Consider the following 25441-nt stretch of genomic DNA (forward strand, 5'->3'; position numbering starts at 1 on the left):
TCCACAGTTTTGATATAGCATACTTGTATTGCTACTAGTATAATTTGTTTTTGATATAAAATGTGGATTATATACATATTGAGGTATTTTACTTATCTGTATTTAGTTCTATCTGTTAAGATGCCAGTTCATTCTCACCGCCTTCCCGGGGGAGTCTGGCTTTATTCCCACTAGCAGTTCTGAGGTGTTCTCCCAGATGCTCCATTTGGCCACTGATACGATATGATATGGCATTTGTAACGTGCCTATACACAAGTGTTTCAAGGCGCGACGAGGCAAGGAAGGGGAAACAAAGGGAGGACAGAGACAATGATCTTACCAGGCCAAGTGACTTTGAGATCGTGCAAGTGCAGGGATGAGGGGAGAGGAAAAGTGTGAGGGGAAAGAGGAGGGGCAGTGCTGTACATGGGATCAAAAAAATAATAAGAAGTGTGGCCAGAAGGTGGCAGGTGCAAAGGTAAGTGCAGACCGCAGGTGTCCAAAAGTACAGGTAGGGGGACTGTAGGGTTACAGATAAAGACCCAATTGCAAGGGTTGCCAGGAGGCAGTGCGGTTATGCAACTGGATGGGCAGTGACCTGGGCCCCAAATCAGAGGTTAGCCAGGTGACCAGTGAAGTATCAGACAGGAAATCAGCAGGGGAGATGACCAAGCAAAGAGTAAGGTCTTGAGGTGCTTCCGGAAACACAGATGGTTCTCAAGTTTCAGAGAGGCAGGGAGGCTGTTCCAGAGGGAGTCTCCAGACAAAGAAAGAGATCTACCACCAGCCCGATGCTTGGAAAAGCGACTGACCCTGAGGGAGATGGAGGAGGATGAGTGAAGACCTTGAGTAGGAAGGATTGACCCAGGCACCAGAAGGCCTTGTGGACAATGCAGAGGGTCTTGAACTTAATCCTTGCAGCCACTGGGAGCCAATGCAGAGATTTCAGAGCTGGAGAGATACGATCCCTGGTCTTGAGGCCAAGGCTTGCAATCCTGTTCTGGATGAGTTGCAGAGGGCAGAGAGTAGAAGCAGGCAGATTTAGAAAGAGGCTGTTGCAGTAGTCATGCCTAAAGAGAACCAGAGCTCTAGAGACAGTGAGCTTCTGGGGGAAGGAGAGGAAAGGAAGAATACCACTGAAGAGGTGCAGTTGGTAGTTTGACTTCTTAGAGACATCAGAGAAGTGAGGCAAAAAGGAGATTGTGGAGTCGAAGATGACCATGAGGTTCTTAGCCTCATTGGTGGGAGCAGGAAGAGGGCAAAGGGAGGCTGGCCAGAGAGTGACAGGAAAGGGGGGTGCGTCGTTCCAATGTTCGGGATCCCTCCATTATGGGGCCATTATGGGGCCGCTATGTTACCGTCTGCACACAGGCCTAGGGGGCAGCTGTCTATGTTACCCTGTGGGCTCCATCTGGAGCATCTGCTCTGAAGCAATACCAAGGGAGGAAGTGAGTCTCGTTTCGATGCCAGTACTTTAGTAAATCCACCGGCTCCCGACTCTGTGCTCTCCCAAGCTCTCTGTGCTACCTCCTATGAGGGTTGACGGGCATCTTGTCCCTGGTTACCACTCTGCTACTCCTGCTCATTCTCTGCTTGCCCTTCTGGGCTCTTTACTTATTTGTCTCTTTCTCCAGTAACTTGGACTGCACTGGACTGTTTTCTTCCTTGTTCTACCATGCCCCCTCGGCTTCTGCTCTGGCCTTTCTCCATAGCTGTGTTTGTACTGTTCTGACAGACACCCTGCTTCCATTTCCCTCCCTCCCTCCCTCCCTCCCTCCCTCCCTCCCTCCCTCCCTCCCTCCCTCCCTCCCTCCCTCCCTCCCTCCCTCCCTTCCTTCCTTCCTTCCTTCCTTCCTTCCTTCCTTCCTTCCTTCCTTCCTTCCTTCCTTCCTTCCTTCCTTCCTTCCTTCCTTCCTTCCTTCCTTCCTTCCTTCCTTCCTTCCTTCCTTCCTTCCTTCCTTCCTTCCTTCCTTCCTTCCTTCCTTCCTTCCTCTTCTTTCCTTCCGTCCTCCCTCCCTCCCTCCATTGATTCCTACCTTCCTTTTGACTCTTTACTTTGGATGACTATAATTACAAGTTGGTAATAATGTATGCGTGTTTCACAATGACCCCAACCCCCCAAGATCTTATGACATTTTTTGTGGAGTGGCTTGGCTTGCAAAAGCCCACCCTATCAAGAATAGTATTACATTGGAACCTCCTTAAGTTCTTTCGAGTTCTTTATTGCTCACATCAGATGGACATGTCAACTTAATTTACAGTTTACAGATCATGTTGGTCACACGCATTGGAAACTCTGATCAAATCTTGAGCAGTGACGTAATGTTCATTTTTGCACGCATGTAAATATGTGTGGCACTTAATATAGGTCAACCCTAGGTAAAAAGAAAGAGTGCTGTACAAAACAGTGGGTGAATATAGAGAGAAAGAGACAAGGAGGCAGAGAATGAGAAAGACACAGAAAGAGAGAGGAGCGAGCAAGAAAGAGCAGGAGACAGAGAGTGACAAACAGAGATAGTGAGAGGATAGATAAAGTGAGTGACAGAGCTAAAGAGAGAGAGAGAGAGAAAGAGAGAGATAGAGAGGGAGAGAGAGGGAGAGAAATGGAGAAAGAGAAAGAGGGGAGAAAGAGAGATAGAAAGAGCTGGGGGATTGTGAGCACTGTCGTTGTAAACGATTCATTACATGCTCAGGTTGTATGGGAAATTATAAAAGTTTCAGTATATCCTTTAAATACTGAAAGATGAATGCTCAAAGTTGGATTAAAGGTGTATTGCTGTAATTAAGTAGCAGCCAAATCGTTCGTATCGGGCCTGTGTTATCAAACCTCTTCTGCAGGTCTGTGATGCTTTCCTAATTAATCAGTGGGTTGATTTTACAAAACCCGTTGAACACATCATTGTTTGTGGGAATACACGAAAAGCAAATGTTTGTGAAAGGTGCTCTAAAAATCTTCTAGTGTCATCCTCAGTAGGACGACGAGACACAGCCATAAACCGAATTCTTCAAGCTTAACAGGCTCTAGGTTTCATTTGATGAATGTTCTTCTGGCAATAAAATACCAGTGAAACCGTGTGTATAGGTTTTTAACCTCTGCTCACAGCGACAGCCATTTTCAATTTTCCTAAACGAACAGGCATTGCCAGAATGAGTTACAACCAATATGTCCATGTGGCTGGCTCCAGGCTATGGACTCGAGTGCATTCATCACGGCCCCTCCCTCCGCGCCACTCCATCTGAACACTCTGGGCCCTTGCTGTGCTGAGCAGGCCAACTGAAGTAGCACAGCGAAAGCCTCTTTCTTAAATCTCACATCTATTGCTTGGCCTATTTGAAAAATGTGCTTGTATTTAGCCTATATTTTTCTTTTGCTCAATACTATCATTTGGATTGTACTTTGAATTTTGGACTGGTGTACATAGTTCTGTAAACCGAACCACTCTTAGCCATGATAAATGTGGGCAACGATTTATAGAGCCCAGTCTATGCAAGAAAGCATCAGGGCGCTATATACGAAGGGAGAGAGGATTCGAATTCAAGTGAAGTTATTGAAAGAGAATACAGACTGCTCTGAAGGGGAGACTTTCATTCGGATAACAACCCCACTGGCCTAAAGCACCACTTGATGCATAAGGGATTAGAGGTGGCATAAGCTACCAGGAACATGCGCTGGTCTCAAAACATAGCGGCTGCTTCCTAAATACATGCTCTGGTGCAGACCCACGAGTCTAACCTATACCTGTAGCAAAAACACAGGGACAGAGGTGGGAAGAAGCACCCGCCAATAGGAGTACTATTTTAGGAAAGCCCGTGGAAAAATGCAGTTAAAAAAATTGCAGTAACAAATGTGCGAGTGGTGTTGTTTCAACATCAGGGCATGGTTTCCTCCTTGATACTATGTTCCTCAGATGAACTAAGATTAGTCAGTTTAGAAGTCAAATGGCCTGCTTTTGATTGTTTCCGGTGACCATGGGCCTGATTCATGGAATTTTTAGCATGGTGCAAAGTTACTTTGCATTGCCAACAAACATCTTGATTCACAGAGCGGTGCAAAGTGTATTTTTTCAGTGCAACGATGTAGCAGTGAGGTCTAAGAAAAAAACCTCTAGCAAAATACTGGAGGTAAATTCACCACATTACCGCCACAAATCAGCAAAATCGCCGGAATTGCTGCTGCAATGCCCATGGAGTCCTATAAATGAGGACTAACACTGCCATACCAAAACTTGTTATCGAGCGGTAATCCCGCCAGACTAAGTGCCATTAACAGTAAATCCGCTTGATTGTATTCTGGAAGATTTACCACCAAACCTGACGCCCAGAGTGTTCAGAATGCTGTCAATACCAGTAGCTATTGGCTGCACTCTAAACTTTCTGATTGGCTGAGACAAGGTCATTAATGATCTGCTAATAAGGCCTATTGTGGGGATGCACGTCTGCTTTTCATGTAGTTTGGATGCTGTGGTGTTGGTTGCCTGCAGCTGTGCTGTCCTAAACTTTGCAATTTCATCTCCTTTAATGGCGGATTGTGCATTAAACCCCAAAGCGTAGTCCTTTCATCCGTTTAAGTACTACTGGGAAGGGAGAGATGCCAGAAGGGGGTTGTGTTGCACCAAAAAGAAGGGTCAGTTTAGTCATAGAAGATAGTTCTGCCCTAGTTTACAGAGGAAATATGAAATGGGAGCATGTTGTGACGGCTGCATTTTGTTTTGCACACGACCATTAACATCGAACACTTGGATGTTCAGAAGACTCCCAGGTCCTGATTTACAACGTTTTTTTTCAAAATGGACTTTCCCATTGAAATATTCTTTTGTAAATCAGGCCTTCATGCTCACAGTAAGCAATTTGCATGTTTCACAAATTCCTCTTGAAATATAACTCTGATCCATGAAAAGGAGAACATTTCTCGGATAGAGTGAATGGGAGACAAAAGTGGCGTTCCTCCCACCGACCTTTAACAAAGTGAAAACGCCACTGAAGTACTGCACAAAATTACCGAATAAAAAGATGCAAGGACATTTTTTGAAAGCCAGATTAAATCTGCTGAGGACTCATGAAATCCTGGCAATTAGAACCCCAAAGATGGACAACAGATGCCGCCTGTGCAAAGACAAAGAGGAAGTGGAAACACTAAAACGTCTAGTGCTAAGATGTTCAAAGACAAGACAAAACAGAGATAAATACCTGCATTCCTGCCTCCAAGGGGCGGTCACTCTAGACGAAGCGGCTGAGTGGAATAGGTTAATCTCAGGAGAAACGAGATGGACAATTACAATGGTGAAGTTAATAGAACTAGCCTTGGAAACAATCACCAACTCATTGAGTGAACAGGCTGAACTAAGAATAACAGAATTGGAGGGGGCTGAGCCATCGATACCTCATTAATCAGCCTAGTAATAGATGTAGGTCTATGTGATCAAAACCCGAGACCAAAGTTCGAGCTGCATCTTTTGTCCACACAGCTAAAGAAATACAGAATTAGCGCTGATTTGTCTGAAAAGAAAAAAGTCCTTGTAAAAATCGTTAAAATCTTTTCGATTAAAGTCAAGTAAATTAAAAAAAAAAGAAAAAAAAAGTGGCGTTCCAAGATGGGGAAAATTGATACATGTTAAGGAAATTTTGTTAAGGCGTGGAAATATACTCTAAATTTCTCCAAGTTTCAAGTCTGTGTTAGAGCAGGGGAAGTTTTGACCAAAGGATACACGAGTGAGTGATTAACTCGTCCAGCCTCTCCATTGTGGCACAGGCTGGAACCCCCTTGTGACCCAAGCTACGCATATGCTGCATCAGCACTTGTTTACACCTGGGGTGTTGCTGGGTCTGGAAAAGGTCCGGGGCTATGTTAATTTTGGGACTGTCGGGACTGGGGGGTAGCTAGCCTATTTGGTTGTAATCCCTCAGCTTCTATCGTGGGCTACAACCAAAAGATTTGGTGCTATAGCCCCCTCAGCCCCCCTAGCAATGCCTCTGGTGTACACACTTCAGTATCTACCCCTTTCTTCCCATGGTTGTTTGTAGACCCCTTGCTGCCAAATAGCCCACCCTCCTTCGCCCCCGTCTTTAGCTCTCTGTTCCCCGGTATTACTGCTTCCCTCGCTGTGTCCTTCCCCCTATATGATTTATAAAGCACTCAGTTGCTTCATGAAGCTTGGTCAGGAAAAACCATAATAATAATAATAATAATAATACAAATAATAATAATAATAATAAAAATAATAATAACTCTTTTGAGAATTAGAGCAATTTACACATATGCAAATTGTGCGTTTTGGCAGAGCAAGTACATTTGCGATTCGAAAAAATATTTTGTGAACTGGACCTTATATTTTCAGCATAATGATGAACTAAATATATGAAATTCAAGATAAATCAGGGGGACAATGGTATTAGGTAAAATGACATTTTTTTTTAAACTGAAGAAAGAAACGATTTAGAAAGACTGCTCTGTGATCGCACAGGCGGTCTTCCCAAATCAAACTTTCAAGCCTAATGAAAAATACACGATTGAGTGCAGGGGCTGACAGGTACACCGGGAGCGGACACATGGGATAACGGGTAAGTGAATATGTGCATGTTTGCTCGTGTGTCCATGTTTGTGTGTTTAATGGTGGGGGGTCTTGGGAGGGTGGAGAGGCAGCAGACGCTGAGGGGGGTGTTCGGGCGGTGAAACGCCTGATTTTTAGCAAATAGGGCAAGAGAGAGCGTGAGGGAGGAGGGTGGGGGTTGGGGGCTGGGACCAGGGGGTGAGGGGTTGAAGGATGTCCTTTTTTCTATTTTTGTAGGCCACCTAAAATCGCCCCCAAAAAGAATCTGTCTTTCGGTTAGGCGACATATAAAAATCGATATAAATTACATAGTACCAGGACAGCACGTGGAAGAAAAAGAAGAGAGACGGGTACAGTTTTCGAAAGCAGCCATGCTCCTGAGGGCAGACGAAGGTCATCTCTGGGATAAAGAATTTGTAGACATTTAAAGATCAGAAGATATACATGTATTTATAAGACACAAACTGTATCTCATCCTTACATAGGACATCAAAAGTCTCGGGGGATATGACCACAAATCACAGCAGATATTCTAGGCATGAGCAAGGTTTGAGTTTGTAGCAGTTGTTGTAGTTTGCAAGCAACCCACTTAAATCAGGATTTGACCCACTGATTATGCCATTTGTGATGTCACGTGTGTGGGTATCAGCAGTGCGTTGTGGAGCATGAGTTATTATTGTGCCTTTCACCATGACTGAGAAATGTCTATGGTTTTTAGATTCTGTGCTGGAAAAATGCCATCCCTTCATTGAACGTTTTTTCCCAGAATTAGCCAAATCCTAGGCTTAATGATGACTTCAACTTAATGTAACACGCACCATAAAAAGTGCTCTTGTTTTGGCCATAGGTCAAATACTTATGGGTGGGGATGGGCAGTTGCTCATATGGCCTGTACAAATACGGTAAAAATACCTCGGATCACAATGTAAAACATGTGTTTTTGCAATGATACTCATGGATCTCGGGGTTGGTAATCCACTGAAAGGGTCCATCTACATTCGCACCCGGGGAAGGGCGCTCAGAATATACAGAATACACATTCTCTGCTTGCTGTTTCCAGCTACCCGAGGCTCTTCCCCGGGTGGCACCTACATTTTTCTTTTTATGTGGGAAGACAACAGGGAGCTACTCCCTGTTGCTGCCCCACCTCCCCACCCCCCAAAACAAAGCAAACTCCTTCCCCACCTCCCTTCCTTCCCCCTTTCCCTGCTGGACCGGAGATGTTTGCTCCAGTTCCAGCAAGCCTGCCATTCCCTGCCACTGCCTTACAAATGAAAAAGTCCTTTTTCCGATGGTGGTGGCCATCTTTTTTTATTTCCCTCAGTTGATTGGAATCGCGAAATAAGCACAGTCAATTTGCAGAGGAAAAAAATAAACTCTTTGCACCCCAGACAAACCCTGGGTGCGAATAGCAGTCATGCCCCATCCGGGAGGCATACATGGCTGGTAACAGGCTGGAGTCCTCGCTGAGGCCATCGCCTAAACTCAGGTTGGCGGGCCATTACTGCCCATGTACACCCCACTGCTGGGTGTGATTGCCACAATCACAGACTGCCTGTGATATGAGAATATGACTGCCATGCCCTAAATTGCCTTGAGCATTGAACATATGCAAAAGGCTTCAAACAGAAATGTCAGAGGCCATGTGAGTGCAATGCCATACAGGGCTTGAACGAAGAGGGGATTTTCCAATATCCCTGGTATGTGTGGCTGTGATATTAGAGAAAAAAACAGAGTCAAAGCAATCCAGGGATAGCCCTGTCTTGCCAAAACAATAGGTGAATGAAATCCCTCTGAATGCCAACTCCCCAGAGGTGCAAGTGATTTCAATCCGGCACTTCACCTAAGTCAATGCCTAGCGTGGGATGCACAAATGAAACCCTTAATTATTTATTTGTGTCTATAAGTTCTTTTATTCTGAACAATGTACCAATGATATCACGCCCCTCTCTTTTAACCCCGCCGGTCACACTGAACCAGGAATCAGGTTGGTTTGCAAAGTTAAACATATTTATTTATGTATTTCACAATATATATATCACACTATTTATAATGGTTATACAATAAGCACCAATGGGGTGATGTCACACTAAAAAATCTCTTTAATCATAAGGAGCAATGATGGGAAAAAATTATGCAGCACAGAAATAATCCTTTTGTGTGTGCGTTCGATCAAATGGCAATGTAATTAATATTTCCGCCTGCACACCCCTCAATCCCCCCAATGTGCAATATGAAGAGATAGAAGGAGAGAGAACAGTTTTCAGGAATGCAGAATTCAAACAAATATATCAATCCCAATTTCCCCCCAGCAAACACCAGAGAAAAACAGGAATGATTGGCAAACTTGTCAAAAATGGTTTTAAAGTTGGCTTGAATGAAATGGGGAAAACACTGAAATTGGTCTAAATCACTTAAATTATTGAAAGTCTCATGGGAGCAGCTTTGTATGATATCGGGCACACACTAGCAATGATTTGAGAGTAATAAGCAAGTTGAAAACTTAATTTTGAGGTCAGGTGCATTGAAAAGCTATTGTACACGTTATAGATTTTAGCCTAATGAAAAATTTGCGGTAAACCTTTCCGTGCGCGGTAAGTGCGATTGCAGAATTTTAAGGAGTTGAGATGCAGTTTTGGATGTTAGCTTCAAGTAGACACTTAAATTTCGTTTCTAGCATGAAAGATGAAGAAGTTATGGACATTTTCGTGAAGGTCGTTTAATCAGATAGAGGCAAAATGTAAAACAAAGATGCGCTTTTAAAATACAAACAAGGTTTCTTTACACTAGGGATGGACTATGAAGATACAGACTGCACGACAGCACAGCTACCAGACCAGGACGTCACCGATCAGGCTTTTGCCTGCCGAGATGCTGCCTTCTTCAGATGAATATATCAGATGATTTTAACAATATTATTACAGAAGGACTATAGGATAAGAGAGAGTTCGGGCAAGACAAAAAGGATTTGTAACAATACAGTTCTTGATCTAAGATATATTTGATTTGGATAGGGATGACTATGGACAGTACATAGGCTAGTGACAATCCTATACTATGGATGCTCACTACCACTGTTTTGAATGGAACCTTCAGGGATTCTGGTGGGGGGGCACCCCAAAAGGTGGGGCAGGACCCCCAATAGATGGGGCAGGAGGGTTTGGGTACCCTGGGGGCAGATAGCCACACTAATGGGCCCATCTGCACCAAGCAAAGTTGGGTAAACAAAAAAAAATATACAAAATCACAGGCTGCTTTTTAGGGGGGGCTGACGGCCACCCTAAATTGGCAGCGCATGATGTACCGCAACGGGGGGTGGCCCTCAACCCCCCCACCCCAAATGGAGGGCCCCACCTCATGCAACCCTCCCTCTGGGCAGATAGGGGGGGCCTCACCTCATGCATCCCTCCCTGGGGTCAGATGCCCCTTCCTAGGAGCAGATATCTGCCCCCAGGGAGGGTTGCATGAGGTGGGGCCCTCCATTTGGGGTGGGGGGGTTGAGGGCCACCCCCCGTTGCGGTACATCATGCGCTGCCAATTTAGGGTGGCCCTCAGCCCCCCTAAAAAGCAGCCTGTGAATTTGCATTTTGTTTTTTGTTTACCCAACTTTGCTTGGTGCAGATGGCCACATTAGTGTGGCTATCTGCCCCCAGGGTACCCAAACCCTACTGCCCCATCTATTGGGGGGCCTGCCCCACCTTTTGGGGTGCCCCCCCGACCCCACCCCCAATGGCTGGGGGACACACCTCATGCAGGCCTCCCTGGGCCTCCACCAAACAGCTGCGTGAGGTACACCCCACCTCCATTTGGGGTGAGGGGGGAGAGGGCCACCCCAAAAGGTGGGGAAGGACCCCCAATAGATGGGGCAGTAGGGTTTGGGCACCCTGGGGGCAGATAGCCACACTAATGTGGCCATCTGCACCAAGCAAAGTTGGGTAAACAAAAAACAAAATGCAAATTCACAGGCTGCTTTTTAGGGGGGGCTGAGGGCCACCCTAAATTGGCAGCGCATGATGTACCACAACGGGGGGTGGCCCTCAACCCCACCCATCCCAAATGGAGGGCCCCACCTCATGCAACCCTCCCTGGGGGCAAATAGGGGGGGCCCCACCTCATGCATCCCTCCCTGGGGTCAGATGCCCCTTCCTAGGAGCAGATATCTGCCCCCAGGGAGGGTTACAAGGGGTGTCCCTTTCTACTTCGGTGGGGGGGCATCCCCCCCCCTTTCATTCAATAAAAAATCCATGGTGGCTAGTGGCCTGCCACCCCCACCCCTTCCCCCACCCCCTTTCCACATACTTTCAATTATTTTTTTTGTTCATTCCCCTGGGGCAGATGGTCAGCCATCTGCCCCAGGATTCTCATGCATGTGCCCCCATGCTTTGGGGGCCGGGAGGGGGGAGAGGCTGCTTACTTGGGGCAGCCCCCTTCCCCCCCACCTCACAAACGGATCCATGGTGGCCTAGTGGGTTGCTGGTCACGGATCGAGCGCTCTGCGCCGATCCGTGACCAGCAATGCCTCATATATGTGGTGTCCTTGGAAAGGGGGGAACCCCCCCTTTCCAAGGACACCATTTTTTACAAAATCCCTGGTGGTCTAGTGGGCCCCAGGGCCCCAAAACCCCTCCCACCTCCCTCCATCCCTTGATTTTTTTTTTTTTTTATTTCACCCCTGGGGGCAGTGATCATCTGCCCCCAGGGGTCTCTGCCGCTGTGGCCCCATGCCTTGGGGCCACGGGGGAGGGGGGGCTTACCTAGTAAGCAGCCCCCTCATCCCCCTGCGTCACAAACGGATCTGTATTGATCCGGTGGCATTGCTGCCCAGGGATCGCGCGCCCTGCGCCCGATCCGCGGGCAGCAATGCCACACAATGGGTATCGTTGGAAAGGGGAGAATCTCCCCTTTCTAACGATACCTGCCTCGATCTCTGGCTTGAAATACAGCCGGAGATCGAGGCGGACAAAGAAGGTCTCTTACCTTCTCTCTTCCCCGCAGCAGCCGAAAATGGCTGCTGCGGGGAATTTACTTTCAGTTTCACGCCGACGTGCGTTACGCACGCCGACGTGAAACTGAAGGTAATCCAGCCCCCTGGCAGTGAGCCCGGGGGTTGGATTACAGTTTTGAGCGATCCCTGCTTTGCCGGGATCGCTCAAAACAAGGTGCCGAAAAGGACGAGCTATCTCGTCCTTGGCACTGCGTATGCACTTCCAAGGACGAGATACCTCGTCCTTGGCACTTAAAGGGTTAATGACAGGTCACTTAGATTTAAGACATTAGATCTTAATGGTGCAAATTTGCAGTTTAAATGCAGGCTTTTGAAACAGTCGCAGGCGGCCACTGGTACTGCGCCCATATTTTGACAGATTTTCACAGGCAAGCACACTTTTTACTGTGGATATTTTGATGATAGATTCTGCTTTTCCTGACATTGTGTGTTCATAATGATTCCTTAAATGAAGGGGCGGGTAGCACCCAGCAAAGATATTGGATGTTTTGTGGTGCTTTGGATCCGGTATATTGTATTTTCAGCAACCAAGAAAAAGGGGTTTAAAAGCAATTTCGGGGTTTCTTGCAAGGCAATTTTTCATAGGTTTTGGCGCACATAGGGCTTTTGCGGCCATTTTGCCGATTCTGGTGCCACCAGCACACAGGGATGTCGCAGGGCAAAGCCTAGCGGGTTAAAACAACCCACAGAGGTAAGGCAGCTTCTTTGACACCATAGTATAATGGGTATACCCTCTTCTAGATCAATCCTGGGCTTCTACATTGTTATGCAATGAGGAATCATGTCTTTGCATGTACATTGCCATCTATAAAATAGTTGGGTTCTACAAAGTGACAGTGTTCACGGTTAGTGCTTTTCAAAACAACAATAACCAAATATGTCCTACATCTTTAAGACCAACCATGCCGTAGGATTACTGAAATGCAACAGGTCTTCATCTCATCTATTACTTGTAAGTATAGTTAATATATAGTCATACCTTCAAATCGAATGTTGAATCCTTGAGCTGTCCTTGTTGCGTCCGAAGCTAATTCAATTCGAAGAAGAGATCCTTCACTAATCACTCCCTCGAAAGGCACATTCTCTGTTTTGAGGGTGTCGTAAAGTTTTACCGACATGTTGGATCCTCCATTGAAGACGATAACCCTTTTTGATGAATAGGAAGCAGAGGAAGAAAAGCATACTTATTAAAATTCGATGTAAAAAACAAAAATGTTGCATACAGTCAGAGGTTGTTATTATTTTGTAGAACTGCTATGTTTGGGCAGTGTATCTCATGTAACTATCTAATTACACAAGCAGTTCAAATTAATTATCACCATTGAATATTATTATGTACAAAATGCGCACACGTGCAAATATGAAGTGAGAGGCTTCAAACCAACACAAATCTTTTACTTGCATTTACATTTCACGGATTGCCTCTGAAGTTAAATAGAGGGAATTCTCCATTGTAACTGAGAATGCTACTTCGTTTTATTACAGCTTTCTTAAGCCAGAGGCTCACACACATTGTAAAAACACACATTGTGCATTTGGAGGGACTAAAAACTGCATTTGCACATGTATAAATCGGTATTGCCCAGAACAGCGGAAAATAAATGATGAACGCGTGTTTTCGGTACATTCGGCATATAAAAAATTATGAATCCCAAAATCCCAAATGGGGTGAGCAGCGGTTACAGGGGTGTCCCCCGCTTCCCCTATTTCAGTAATATGCGCTTTGGGGTTTGCACAGGTGTACCCTGCACACATTAAAGGGAATGCAGGGGACAATTGAACACATTCAGAAAAGCTTGAGTTACGAACTGTGACAAAGTGACCTTTGAAATTTTGTAATTTGAGCTTTTCAGAATGTTTTTAACATAGAACCATATAAATCACTTTGCCCATGCACATTGCGCATGATGCTAATTTTGCATTCAGGGGCCTGGCATGGGGTACATAATCCAAAGTTCTCATCACATGCACAGGAATGTCAAGTCAGGCAAGTGCTTTTTCAGATGTCTCAGACACTTTTACTGTCCCAAACAGGAACATTCATGCCATGAAGAGCATGAGCTCTTCTGTTGGGTTTTACATTTGTACCGTGAACTCAGAATTAGAGAAATGAGCCCACAGATAATCATGTGTTTGTGTTTCATTCAACTATAATGAACATGGTGCACCAGCAAACTGTGCATAGATAGCTTCTCATAACATCTACCTGCCTCTACTCTCTGCCCTCTGCAACTAATCCAGAACAGGACTGCGAGACTTATCCTTGGCCTCAAGACCTGGGATTGTATCTCTCCAGCTCTGAAATCTCTCCACTGGCTACCAGTGGATGCAAGGATTAAATTCAAAACTCTCTGCATTGTCCACAAGGCTTTCTGGGGCCTGGGTCCAAAATACCTTCAGCTATCCCTCCGCAAATACCTCCTCTCTCAAGCTCTTCGCTCCTCTACCTCCAACTCACTCAGGGTCAGTCGTTTTTCTAAGAAATGAGCTGGGGGTAGATCTCTGTCTTCGGCTGGGGCCTAGCTCTGGAACAGCCTCCCTGCCACTCTAAAACCTGAGGAGAACCATCTCCGGTTCCGGAAGCACCTCAAGACCTTCCTCTTTTCTTCTGCCTTCGCTCCCCCTCTCCCCTGCTGATCTCTTCCCTGTTGGCACTGTGCACCTGGCCACCCTCTGTCTTTTGGGCCCAGGTACCTGGTCATCCTGCCACCCTCCTGCACTGCCTCCGGGCCACCCCTCGCAATAGGGTCTGTATCTGTACCCATACAGCCCCCACTCTTTCTTCCTGCACTCATCAGACCTACCCTGTCTGCTGCCTTAAATTTAGCACTTGCAAATTGCTGGCTGCATTACCACTGTTTTTTGCCTTTATTATTTATTTATTGTTATTTATCTGTTTCTCCTCTGCTTCACACTTTCCACCTCTCCCCCCTTCCATTCACTTTTCCCCTCCCCCTCTGCCATGCACTTGCGCGTTCTCAATGTCACTGGGCCTAGTAAGATCGCTGTTTTGTTCTCCCCTGTTCCCCTCCCTTGCCTTGTCGCGCTCTGAAACACTTGTGTACGAGCACGATAGAAATAAAATATCAATCAATCAATCAAAACATGAACACTACCCAATTAAAGGATAATAATTTCACCACGACCGGTGAACATTTAGGGAGCTGCTTATATGAAAACACGAGAAATACCACAAACTGGGTTCTGATAAACGTTAAATTAACAGCAAGAAATGCTGAAAGGCCCTTTTGTAAATAAGGCTTTCTACATTTACCTGGAAAGTGTTGCAATGTAATTTCAAATGAAACATCACATTGCACACGGCTTTGCTTTAATATTGCAGTGTATTTCATCCAGAATATGTGAAATAATTTTAAATATAAAAATGAAGCAACACTGTAAATTTAGAAAATTTGATGTAACAAATGCCCATCATTACATATTAGACTGTTTGAAGTTATATATGGAATACATTACTGTCTAAAATATGCATGGCCAGATAGCAGTTTTAATTTTAGCTTGGCCAATGCTTCTTGTTGATGGTTCGCCAGTGAGTCTAATAAGCTACATTTCTGTTTAACCTGCATGAAAACATGTTCCTGAAGCGGGAAGCCCTTGGACCCCATGGGAACTTGCCTGGCCTTCTGGAAACCAGATCCTCTGATCCAGTCATCAACGAAACACATTAAATTTATCACAACAGAATGACCACGTGGTCCTCCAGCTGATAACATTTGAGCTGATCGAATGGGGTAGAGGCCAAAGAGATCATCCGTGAAGCATCAAAAGTCGGAATGCACGTATGGTGTCACCTCTTGACATTAAGGGCCTCATTACGACCCTGGCGCTAAGTGGTTAACGGTGCCGTAAAAAAGGCTGCGGCGCCGTTAACCACTTAGCACCTTACTACGAGGTCCATTTGCGGGACCCGACCTGAACGGCTGGTGTAGACCAGCCGTTAAAGTAGGGACCCGCAAAGGGACCTTGGTGCTAAGTACGGTACCGCAATTTGCGGTACCCAAGGCTGGCGGGGCGGCAATTTGCGGTACCGTACTTAGCGCCTTCCCCAGTCCCATTGAGCCCTATGGGGCAAAAATGGGAATGGGGAAGGGCCAAAGTTCATTGGGGAATTACCGCCCCGCCAGCCTTGGAATGGGGTGGTAATTCCCCATTGAACATTGGCGGACTCGTTACGATACCGGCACCAACCATGGTGCTAATAGTGCCATGGTTTAGCACCAGTATCGTAAATCTCATTAAACCCACCATCTGCCATCAATGGAAGAAGAAACAAAAGGAACAACTTCGGTCAGTTACCCAGATCAAACATTAATTGAAGGTAAGCCTTCCACATCCCAATTTCAAAGAAATGAAACATATCATTTTAAAAGGACATTTAAGATGCAAAACACAACTTGTGACATAACTCAATAACAATTACCATAGAGCAAAAAGAAAATCATTCCTGATATGGCAAGACTATGCCGCATGTTAGGAGACTAGACACCATCATTTTATAATGATCGAACATTAATAAAATCATATCATTTAATACATGTATCAAAATTAATCCTACAAACTCATGTTGCATGTCCCTGACTTTGTGAGTAAGAGGTGAATCATTGATGGGAGGGATTCCTGTTGGGAGGTTTGGGAAAAAGTAATATTATGAGTCCCAATTGTTCATAACAAAGCCCTGTCGCTTGCTAAAATAATAATGACCTAATAAAAAGAAGGGGCATATGTTAAAATACATATCCACCATGTATGTATTTTCAATTAATATTATTTTTACATTTATTGCTGAGCTCATCTGCAACATGCAAAGAAATGTACATACAAATTGACATACACAATAATACACACATAAAAGATAACATAGGAGCGCAATGGGATGAGTGGTCAGGAGTCATTTTTGATGTGCAAACAAAGAAGGTGGAACAGCATTAGAATACATAATTTCATTTGCCACTAGCAATCAGTAATAATCCACCTGGTACCATCCCTTCATTCTAGAGTTTCGGTATGCCCATGAAAGTCAACCATACACCAGATTTACAAACTTTTGAGCTTCATTATTCCTGATGTGCCATGTATTTTCAATAAACTTAATCTTACTTCATATCCCCCTACCCCCCATTGTCACATATAGGGTGGCAGGGGCTATAAAATGCAAGGATTTCTGGTGTGAGGTTAATACATATCTTGATCGGAATTTCGCTTCTTTTGTATTATCCGTTATTGTAGTACTAATTAAGGCATGCAACACAGAAAGTGAAACATACCAGTGATTCTAAATCATAAATAGACGTAAATAAAGAAGTGAAGTTTAAAAAAGTATTTCAATCACATCAAAAGAATGGTGGGACCATTATCAGGTTATTGCATACAAAAAGAATAAGAAACTCCAAGCGCTTGAAAGTAAGTACACAAGCCACTCATGTGTGTAGATGTTCACCCTCTCTAAAGGATGTAATAAGGAAAATCAATATCACTCAGTTTCTACCAACCATATTATCCGACGGTAGCAATGGCATCCAGTTCAATCGGAAACAATACAATAAAATAATGCACAATTTTATTAAAGAAACCTCACAAATATTGTTAGTTTTTGTACACATGCCTTGATAATAATACATAAATAGTTATAGAGTGCGGTTCCATATAATGACCTAAAACTATAATCACTATATTGTATTATTCAAAACACTGAACTTGAAAAATCTTTCAATCATTATTCAAGTCTTATTTAAGTTGCACCTGGATCTTTGACTTTGTCTTTTTAACAAAGCTAATTAAACATGTCTCCCAGTTCACAGTTGATTATCTTGTAAACCAAATAAGTGTGCCTGCAACAGTACTTGACCATCCTTTGTTACCCCCAAATGTAATATTGTTTGTGCCCTGGGGAAATGGAAAGTTAATGAGCATCCAAGGAGGTGTTTAGCAGCTAAAGGTAAAGAGGAGCTGGTGCAGTACAGAACTTTTTCAGAAAAAAACATTGAGTCGACAAGTATTTCCATTAAAGGGAACAAGCTCCTGCATCTCCGTGTAGATGTTGAGTAAAGACATGTTCTACAAATGTTCGTTTGCAAAGTGTATGTTCAATATTAAATATCAAGATGTGCAAAGTCTTGGTATAAAACATTGTACTATAACGCTGAGAAAGTGGAGGGGTCTTGCATTAAGTGCTACATAAGAACACAATATTATTTTTAGTAACTAAGTTTCAGTATTGTTCTGCACCTTTTGAAGCGCAAAACAAAGTAACATTTAGCCTGACGTGGCTTGCCTCTAGGGCCTGTGGTATATATAATAAGAGTAAATATGTAAAAAAGTATGCTTACTAAAATGTAACTGTGACGTATTACCATCTAATAAGGGCCTATAAGCCCTACCTTCTTTTTATTTTGATTAATAGTACAAAAATGAGGGAGCTTCTTGTCAGAAAGGGAGATCTACTATCCACACCACCCTTTCAGCAAACTCCATGGCAAGGGCATACGGTCCACTTGTGCCCTGATGAATCAGAATCCTGATCCTCAACACTGGGTCCGAGTGGCACGGAGCAGGTTCAGAGGCCAGAGGTGCATGCTTAATAGCTTCAGTGACAGCCAAGTCACTGAAGCTAAGGGGCTGCATTTAAGATATTCACCTGTGTTCCCAGACCACATAAATGTGAGAGTTACTTACTTATCTTGGTTGAAGCAGTAACATTTAAATATGCCATACCTGGGTTCTGTTGGCTTGCATCTCCCATAAGTATTAAAGCCAAATCAAATTGGTATCATGCTGTGTGATCCAAGCCTAGCGATGAACAGGATATGAGTATTCTCCCTAGACTGGCTGTCTTACTCTAGTGGGAGCAGTCTCTCTGTTTATTCTTTGTGAGGTTAGATAACCCTTCTACGCAGCAAGACAGCCCCTCAGCAGGAGCATTTCTGGGAAATAGGAATCAAAGGGTACCCCATACACAAAAGAACAACCTCATACCACGGTGATGCATACCAAAGGGGCCTCTTATGCTGTGGACAAGGGAAGGGGTGAGATTAGTGTAGAGAGAGGGAGCTCAGCATAGATGGAGGAAGGTTCCACCATCTTATTTAACTCTCTGTACCTCTATCTCCATCCTGACACCACCACTTCCTTCAGCACAAAACACTTTGGGTATGATGCAAGTGGGAAAAGCTCACATGCCACAGGAATAGGGAATGGACCCCTTAAAACAGGCTTGCTTTTGTCAAATTCCTTGTGGACCTTTGCCTAAATAAGAAGGGTTTTTCAGCAAACATTCACTTGGGCTTATTTTAGGAGAGTTGACCTTTCCAACACGCTCAGCCATTGAGATGAAGGAACATTCCAATCCAGAGGCAAGTTCTTCTCCCTACCCATTACCAGGGCCCACTGGTGGTGTCTCTTGTGGAGGACTAGGACCTGCGACTCTGCACCAAACCTCCCTAGGGTGGGACGCAGGACCTGAAGGGACTACATTTGTCTTAGAGACCCTGGTGGGAGGAGCTTCACAGCATCCTGAGAGCCATGATAGCCAGGATCCCTGTTTTCACCATCAAATCACCTCGAGCAACCTCCAGGTCCGTTCGATGCTGCCAAGCCAATGGGAACCACCAGTGCTACCTTTGGCACTCCCCTGACTTTGAACAACCGTTCTTGCATCATCAAATCGTCTCGGCGCTGAAGCGCTCCAACAGAGTCTCATCACCTGCGGGCCCGAGCACCAATGGACTGTGCACTTGACTGTGATTTCCCACATCATACACATCATCGAGCCACCAGGACTTTGCATCACAGCTTAGCTCGAACCCCTGGGCCATCGTGTTATGCATCAAACAGAACCAGCAGTATTCACTGCCAGAAAACACGCTTGATCAACTTGTACTGCCCGATGCTGATTCAGAGCTGCATGGAGCACCATTCGACCTGACTTGGCTTGCCACCTGGGCCAACGTGACTCAACACCTTCAACACCAATTCAACCAGCTGACACAATTGCTAGAAGTCCCGCTCAATGCTGTCAACCACTGAAGATTGGAATAAGATACTCTCAACTTTCCTTGGCCCACCTTTGGGGAACCTAGAGACTGGCTAAGTCCCCTGTGCACCTTTTTCACAGAAAGACCTATTGCTTTAAATTCATTGTGGTTGCTTGTCTTTTAACCCTTTTTTCATTGCACAGAGTGCTTCATGTTTTTATCTATTGAATAATCTCAGTTCCCTCTTAGAGGTGATGGCTTTTATAGGTGTTTTAAAGTGATTTTGTACAGTGGTGTGTTTAATTAAAGTAAATGTACAGAACTTTTTTGGATATTCCTTTTATTTTGGATTGTTTTTACTTTGCTGTTTGGGTTGCTACTGGATCACATCCAGACTCCTTACATTTATGATTGGTATCAGTGTTGGTTTGTAGAAGTGTGGGAGCTGAGTAGGAGGCTTGATCACTACTCATCCTTATACTACTGCAGAGTAGAAGTCCTTTCGCCACGGTAACGTCAGCAAAAATCAATCCAGTGATACCGTGGAGGGCCATTGCTAATGTTGCAGGTGGTGATATTAATGGAGCAGGTGCCCTCAGTTTGTCATTATAACTTTTAAAGGCCGTTTTTGTGATATTAAGCAATGTTGATCATTAACAAAACTACCTTTAACAATGACAAAATGCACAGAGCACCCCTTTGCCAGAGCTTTAACCGGGCTAACACATGGAGCATAGGGATCTGAATAATATATGGCTTCCTTTGCAGTCCCCGCCCCTACACAATACTTGAGGGCAGAGCGTAAAAAGGGTCTTGGAATAGCAAGTAGATAGCCACGTGGCCTACATGCCTACTGGGTGGCCTAACAGACATGGTGAGTGTTCATACCTGGCATGAAAGGAAGCAAAATCTATTACAGAAGCTGTTTAAAATATAAGTAAACATCAGTCAAATATTTATATATAAAATAACATCAAATCAAAACATGCCAGTGCAATTCCAATTCTTCAGCTCTTTTTCCAGAAAATCCATGATACTTATGTAATAATTAATTGTATTAAATCATCCTAATTACACCACTTCCACATAATAAAATGTTGAAATATTCAATCGATATTTTCTCTGTATCATACTTTTACATTCAGAGTGTAACAAAGCAATACATCTAACTCCAAATATCTGAAAATGATGATATGATTCTAAACATGTGGGAGTGAGAAAGAGCACTTTTGTCATGAAATGTAGCTCAGTCAAATTTGGTCGGTAACCCCAGGAGAGCACTACAGTCTGCTGGAACACCGACCTTTCTAGCATGTCCCCGTGTGAAACCCTGCCTTTGAGTTGCACCTGTAAATTGCATAGCAATAGGCCTATAGTATCTCATGATGACAGTGGACGTGTTGTTTAAACACTGTGGGCCTCATTACGAGTTTGGAGGCAGCTGCCTCCAAACTCGGAATCCGGGTCCGTGGTCCCTGAATGGGGAAATACCGGGCCATTCCGACCTTGGAGGGCCCAGTATTTCCCCATTCAGGGAACCCAGACCATCCCCTTTTCCCTCAATGGGAATGGGGAGCATGCTAACAACGTCTGTTAAAGACAGACCCGTTGTCAGCATGCTGGTCTGCTTGCGGGACCCGCTAAGGACGTCTGGTAAAACCAGGCGTCCACAGCGAGTCCCGCGAGCAGACCTCGTAATAGGGCGGTAAGGGGTTAACGGCTCCAACACTTTTACCAACGCCGTTAACCCCTTACCGCCCATCTCGTAATGAGGTCCTGTTTTTAGCAGCTCCTGTACTTTGTACAGGGGATGCAGAAAAGAAAAGCACTGAAATTGGACTTTTAATGACTTGAACCTGCAATGCACACACATAGGCTGGTGTTTCAAACACAAGAAACATGAATGTACGACTCTTCCAAGACTTTTCTGCTAAGGGCACTGTGGTGTAGCAGGGGTCTTCTGGTGGTTTAGTAAATATGATATATATCATTTTCTTCTATTTAATTAAAAAGACATATAGCACAAACCTCTTTTTTTATTTTTTAACCATTCAGCATATATTGGGAAAATGTTGGACCCCCTGGCAAAATAATTCTTTAGCAATCCTTTATTCCACATCCATCAATATGCACTCTGAGAATAGCAGGATCACAATCTGCTATTATAGACACCTTGGAGCAAAGACAGTTTGCATCTTAAGCCCACTGACTCCACACAGAACACACGGGGCCTAGTTTACAAAACGTAAACCTTTGCGCGAAAAAAGTGCACTTTGCACCACATAAAACTATTTTTACTGATTCGCAGATTGGACTTTGCGCTGATCCTTCCCACTCTGCACCCTGATCAAACACTTGCGCAAAAGTAATATTGTTTCAAGGGAAGGGCCACTGCAAAGAGCCAGAAAGGGGCGGAATATGTGCAAATGTACAAACACACCCCGTTAAGTGCCAACATACCCGAATTCACAGATTCAATAGCGCCTTTGTGTGAACTTCAAAGGACCAAAATGTTACTACCACCAGTCAAAAGGTACAAAGTAGAACTGCACCATGCAATTCCAGTATAAAGACTGCTTCCACCCGCATATTATCCTTGATTTGGTAAGGGAGTGGGAGAATGATCTGGCATCACCCACCATGTGCTCACACGCAGTAACACACTTCACTTCACTGGCTCATTCCAGCACATGACAGCCATGGTGGTGGGTATTTGTATTTCATAGCCCTTGTAATCACAGTGCCTCCACCAGTTCTTGAGTTGCATAATAACATGCAGTGCCAAATAGACATGCCACACACTCTGCAGGCAAGGCAAAGAGTGGCCCAGCATTCAGCCACTTTCCCGGGGTATTCAGAGCCATCGACTGCACCCATGTTGCTATGCAAGGCCCACGAGAGACAGAGCACATTTATCGGAATAGAAACAATTGTCATTCTATCAATATGCAGGCCTTCTGTGATACCAACGGACATATCGTGTACGTGCCTTCCAATTTTCCAGGATGTGCACGCTATAGCTAAATATTTCGCCTTTGTCCTCTCCATCAGACACGGGCCTATGGAATCTTTGGCAACATATGATTCATTGGTGAGTATCGACCATCATGCACACAAACAAACGCATGCACCCACATTCTACCCATACACCTATCAAATTACACTCAATAAAATGTAAAGGACCCTTTTTCTCCTTGGCAGGGAAAAGTGCCTACCTGCTATCACCATTCATTATGACACCCCTCAGGAATCGACAGTCTGACCAGCACTAACCAACCTCTTGTACGACATACCAAACCTTAACCTTCACCCAACTATTCCTTCGACTGCCGGTGCCCCCACTCACCCAGAAATAAAATCCCCAGAACACCCAACACTACCACTCAAGGCCTCAACCATCTTATTAACTTCCATCTGCAGGTCCAAAGTATAAAACCCTTACCCAAACATAGTCAAAACGATTCAGTCCATAATGAAAATATGTACTGTTTCATACATTTTAATTGGGTGGTGCACCTCATGCACAACATAAACCCTGCACAACATCAGAAAATCCTTTGTTTTATGTTTATACACTCCCTTCCACTGTTCCCTCTTTTAAGCCCCCCCCCCGCCCCCATTCCCTTCTTTGTAAGAGCTCAGTGAACAGTACCTTGTCAATGGACATTTCTGATGCAATTTCATCCCATCCCTATTCATCCTCTTCATCAGTGCCACCCCTCGCTCCTGAACAAAATCATTCACACCTGTGTGAATAGGAATTGTTTGCCACTCATCATGGCCCTCTTTCATGCAGCTGAACATTGGAAGGAGCTGTTCTCACTTCAATCACCCAGGACGGGAACACCTCTCCTGCATACCTTCATATCTGCAGCCATGCCTGCCTCCGTGCCTGACCCTCTACATGGCACACTCTCTTCTGCAGCATGTGACTCGCCTCCGTCCCCCTGAACTGCCCACATCGCTGTGGACTACCTTCAGGCCTGACAGTCCTTCTCTGTCTATGTGCGAATACACTGAAACCAGATTCTCCCAACAGTACACTCTACACTTACCGTCACAGTTCCTGAATGAGCATATCAGCCACCTCTGCAATGTAAAGGTAATCCACCTTCTACTCACTACCCTACATGAGACAGTGTGAGCAGCTTCATCCTGTTACCTCGCCTGGTTGGTAGTGGATGTAGGATTGTGGCTTAGGACGGCTGCAAGCAACTTTGCAAATGAATAATGCTACACATGTGTAGCTGAATATTAATGATTCAATTGTCCTGTCTTCTTTTTTACCTAGTGTCTGTGGCTGCTGAAGAGGGAGGATCCACTGAGGTGGAGCTGCATGGCAGGCACCCACAATATCATCATCCTCCTTTGAGGGTCATGTGCGTAGGGGAGTGGAATCTTCAGATGGCACTGCTGCTGAGGAAGAGGAGCTGGGGGACATCGTTGTGGTCAACACCTCAGCAGCCAAGGGACACGGAAGTTGTAAGACCAGCACAGGGGGGCCACCAAACAGAGAGACCAGTTTTCAGATGCCAGGGTTTGGTGTGGAGAGGAAGGACGAGCCCTTGTAGACCTGCCCTTGGTGTCAAGTGGGGGATCAGAGGGGATGTGCATGCTGAAAGCCCGGGCCTGAAACCGGAGGGTGAGCAGGACACTATGTCCCTGGCCCATCTGCTGCAACACTACCCACCTTTTGTGATGCTTCCACTGAGACAAAACCTGCATTTTTGTCCGATGAGGCCATCCAATGACGCAGTGATACCACAGCTTGCAAGTGCATTGAGGTGGCAAGCAACTCTCAGTGATGCAGTTCAAGCAACTCATGAAGTGCATCACAGTCAGGTGGTTCACCTCCTTCCACACCTAGGAACGCCACTGCTTAGCAGTGGCCTCTCTGGCTAGACCACTGCAATGGCTCCTCCTCTTTTTCCACATCTGTGTCCCAGTCAACCTCAACTTACGCCTCCATGTCAGCCAATACATCACCTCCTCTGCCCCTGTCCCGCCATCTGACAGCTTGGATGTGCCTTTGCCCTTGATGGAGGTCAAGTCCATACTGAGGAAGATGAGGTGGTCCCTGAGCATGCCCAGGAAACAAGACTGGGAAGAGGAAGAGTAGGGGTGGAGTTATGAGGATATGATGTGCAGGTAGTTCAAGTACTGGGAAGAGGGAGAGTGGGGGTGTAGGTATTAGGATTTGGAGTGCAGATATTGTATGTACTGGGAAGTGCAAGAGTGGGGGTGGAGTTATGAGGATTGTGAGTGCAGATACTGTAAGTACAGGGAAGGGGAAGAGTGGGGTGTATATTGATGATGCTTTGGCGGTGGATGTAGAGAAGTGCAAGTTGCACATCCATGGTGCAAGTGCAGAAGAAGAGGGTGTGGATAGAATTGAGAGGGTGTGCTAGTGCTGTGTAGGAAAAGAGTGGGGTGCGGATTTGTGATGATTTGGGGTGCACATAGATAGTGGACGTCCTGTGATGGAAATGGGTAAGAGTGATAGTAATAGAGATTACTGTTCAGTAATGTAACATTACTTATGTGCGATTGCCCCTTACAATCTACTGTTTATAGATTCACATTGCAGCACAATGCACATCCACAGCCCTAACTTTTGCGTTGTAGGTGTGTGGTGGGCATTCCAGGCGCAACCGTATTTTCTTTGGCTGTTGGATTTTGAGCTGATCAGAATGTGTGAATTAGCTCTATGAGCAATGCATGTGCACTGTACAATCTTTGCGCACAAGCTAACACATCTGCACGCCGTTAGTGCTTTTTTTGTAAATTAGGGCCAAGACCTCCATCAAAGTCAACCCCTACACAGTAGCATAGACAAAAAGTTTCATGAGGGGCAAGGCCTACCCTCATTGGCTCAGGACCCAACATGCCATTCCAACCACACCTTAGATGTGTTCAGA

General features: G+C 45.0%; 1 protein-coding gene across 2 annotated transcripts in view; it reads right to left on the minus strand.

Moving 5' to 3' along the window:
* The window catches only part of SEZ6L (seizure related 6 homolog like), a 1952755-nt gene that overhangs the window by 829536 nt on the left and 1097778 nt on the right, over window positions 1–25441 (minus strand). For both annotated transcript variants that reach the window (XM_069619379.1, XM_069619378.1), the window contains exon 7: window positions 12512–12678. In XM_069619379.1, the coding sequence (XP_069475480.1) occupies window positions 12512–12678 (167 nt within the window). The remainder of the gene's footprint in view (window positions 1–12511; window positions 12679–25441) is intronic.

This window comes from Ambystoma mexicanum, chromosome 10 (genome assembly GCF_040938575.1).
Source record: "Ambystoma mexicanum isolate Mex_15411 chromosome 10, UKY_AmexF1_1, whole genome shotgun sequence".
Taxonomy (NCBI): domain Eukaryota; kingdom Metazoa; phylum Chordata; class Amphibia; order Caudata; family Ambystomatidae; genus Ambystoma; species Ambystoma mexicanum.